The following is a 2,148-nucleotide window of genomic DNA, read 5'->3' on the forward strand; positions in this document are numbered from 1 at the left end:
CTCCAATTGGCCGATGATCTCCAGCTTAATTATGGTATTGAACATCTCAAAACTCGTCGGTTATGTCAGGACCCGTTAGAAAACTTATTTGCTGTTATCAGACAGCAACATGATTGTAACTTATATCCTTCGCCAACGCAATTTGAAAATGGAATTCGCCAAGTTTATATTACTCAATTAACAAAAATTTCTAACATTACTAATTGCGAAGCTGATGACAATCAGTTTTTTGCCAAATTAAGCAACTTGGTAACTCAAATTCAGTCAAAAAAGACATTACCAGACGCAGAAACTGAATTCCCAATTCTTATTGAAATTAATAAAGCAGAGTTAGAAATAGAAGAATCAGATATTATTAATATAATGAAGGAGTTAAATACTAAAAAATCTGATGTTGGAGTAAAAACTGCAGAATTAAATAAAGCCGATGAAGAATTAAATACTAAAATTTTTACTGAAAAATCATCAAAATATTATATAAGCGGTTTTTTGATGAACAAATTTCTTAAATTTCACAACTGTCAAACTTGTAAAAGTATTCTTGTACAAGAGACTGTAAATAATTATAAACACTATAAACTATTTACTATGGCAAAACAATATAAAAATGTAAATAATCTAAAATATGTAACTGACGATATTTTCAAAAATATCCAAGCATGGAAAAAAAAATTTCAATCTATTATTAAAAGTAAACTACATTTAAAAAATATTTCCAAAACTTTGATCATTATGTTATTAAAAAAAAAACGTCAGTTCATTGCAATTATGTTCTCCGGAGGCAACAAGAAGCTTTATTATGTTTATAAGAATTCGTTGCCATTGGGAAGCACGATTTATTAAACGAATTTTGAAAAAGGGTGACACTTTAATGCTAAAAAAGACTATAAAAAAGTCTAAACCAAAGCATTTATATATAAAAAAATAAAAAAATTTAATGCACTTGTTAGATTTTAAAGCTTTAAAGAGTTATATGTATATATATATACTTAAGTAGCTAACACATATAATTGATAAATATGGTTACCTGTAATCAATTACATATTTATGCATAATGAATTCTAATAATAATGGAGCTATTAATAAACGTAAAATTAGAGGGGCAACCATCGATACATTTTTTCAGTAGTAGTAGCTACTACACTGATATTCATTTTCAACGCGTATGCGCGAAAATTCTGTCCCGATTCCCATCACTGACTTGAATATGGACATGCTTTCCATCAATGGCCCCAATACAATGAACAAAATTCCATTTTTCTTCAAAATTTTGAGCAATATCCAGCCAATCTTTTTCTGTAAGATGACCTGGAAGAACTAAAGGACACAAACAATCCCAAATTGCTTCACATGTTTCATGAATTATGTTACTTGCTGTTGTCTTTCCTACAAGATATTGATACGACATTGATGTCATAGAGTCTCCAGAAGCAAGATATCTACAATTTTTTATATATTACATAATAATACTTATGCAATAAAGTAAAAATGTTTAATATAATTATGTAAATTACATAGATAAATGTATTAATAAACTGTCATATATATTACTCATAGTAATCGCACACCGCGCTTATGCACGCGCTTTTATACACGCGCATACGAGATTATCCCTTATGCTTATCTAATTGTATAATGTCCATCTTGTTTGCTTACTTTCATGTGTCATAGTCGATAACATGTTAATAAAGAAGATATGCAATTACTATGAGTAATATATATCATAATAACTAATAAACATATTTACGTACCTCAATGTCAAAGCCAATCGTTCAGATGGTGTAACGGATTGACGAATAACATCCTGTTTTTGTATATGTAATCTAATTATGCCCAATAATTCTTTCAACTGAGATGCACTCATTCAAAAATAATTGTTAAAACGTATGTCTTTTAATAATAATTTCGGCATCGACGCAAAATAAAAACCATGTTCACTACGGTTTTGAAAAATGGGTGCTACCCAGTACTTTTTCTTTTTGTAACTTTTTTTTTTTTTTAATAAAAGTAACATAGCACTTGCTATTATGGTTGTACGACGTTTTTTAATTTCTTCTGCAACAACAAGTGCCACTGTACGTTCTAGGTCTTCGTCGGTATTCATTTTTTTAATCAAGACTCTGATGACTATGTTTCAATAAGTTGCTC

At 29.1% G+C, this 2,148-nt stretch overlaps 1 protein-coding gene across 1 annotated transcript; it reads right to left on the minus strand.

Moving 5' to 3' along the window:
• Positions 1–997: 997 nt before the first annotated feature.
• On the minus strand, positions 998–1,864 carry LOC139105315 (uncharacterized). The gene is made up of 3 exons (XM_070661328.1): positions 1,752–1,864; positions 1,202–1,439; positions 998–1,027 (listed from the first exon to the last, which is right to left on the minus strand). Exons 1-3 carry the CDS (start codon positions 1,862–1,864, stop codon positions 998–1,000), a joined length of 381 nt encoding a protein of 126 aa, XP_070517429.1.
• Between the last annotated feature and the right edge of the window lie 284 nt (positions 1,865–2,148).

Source organism: Cardiocondyla obscurior, linkage group LG09, assembly GCF_019399895.1.
Source record: "Cardiocondyla obscurior isolate alpha-2009 linkage group LG09, Cobs3.1, whole genome shotgun sequence".
Classification (NCBI taxonomy): domain Eukaryota; kingdom Metazoa; phylum Arthropoda; class Insecta; order Hymenoptera; family Formicidae; genus Cardiocondyla; species Cardiocondyla obscurior.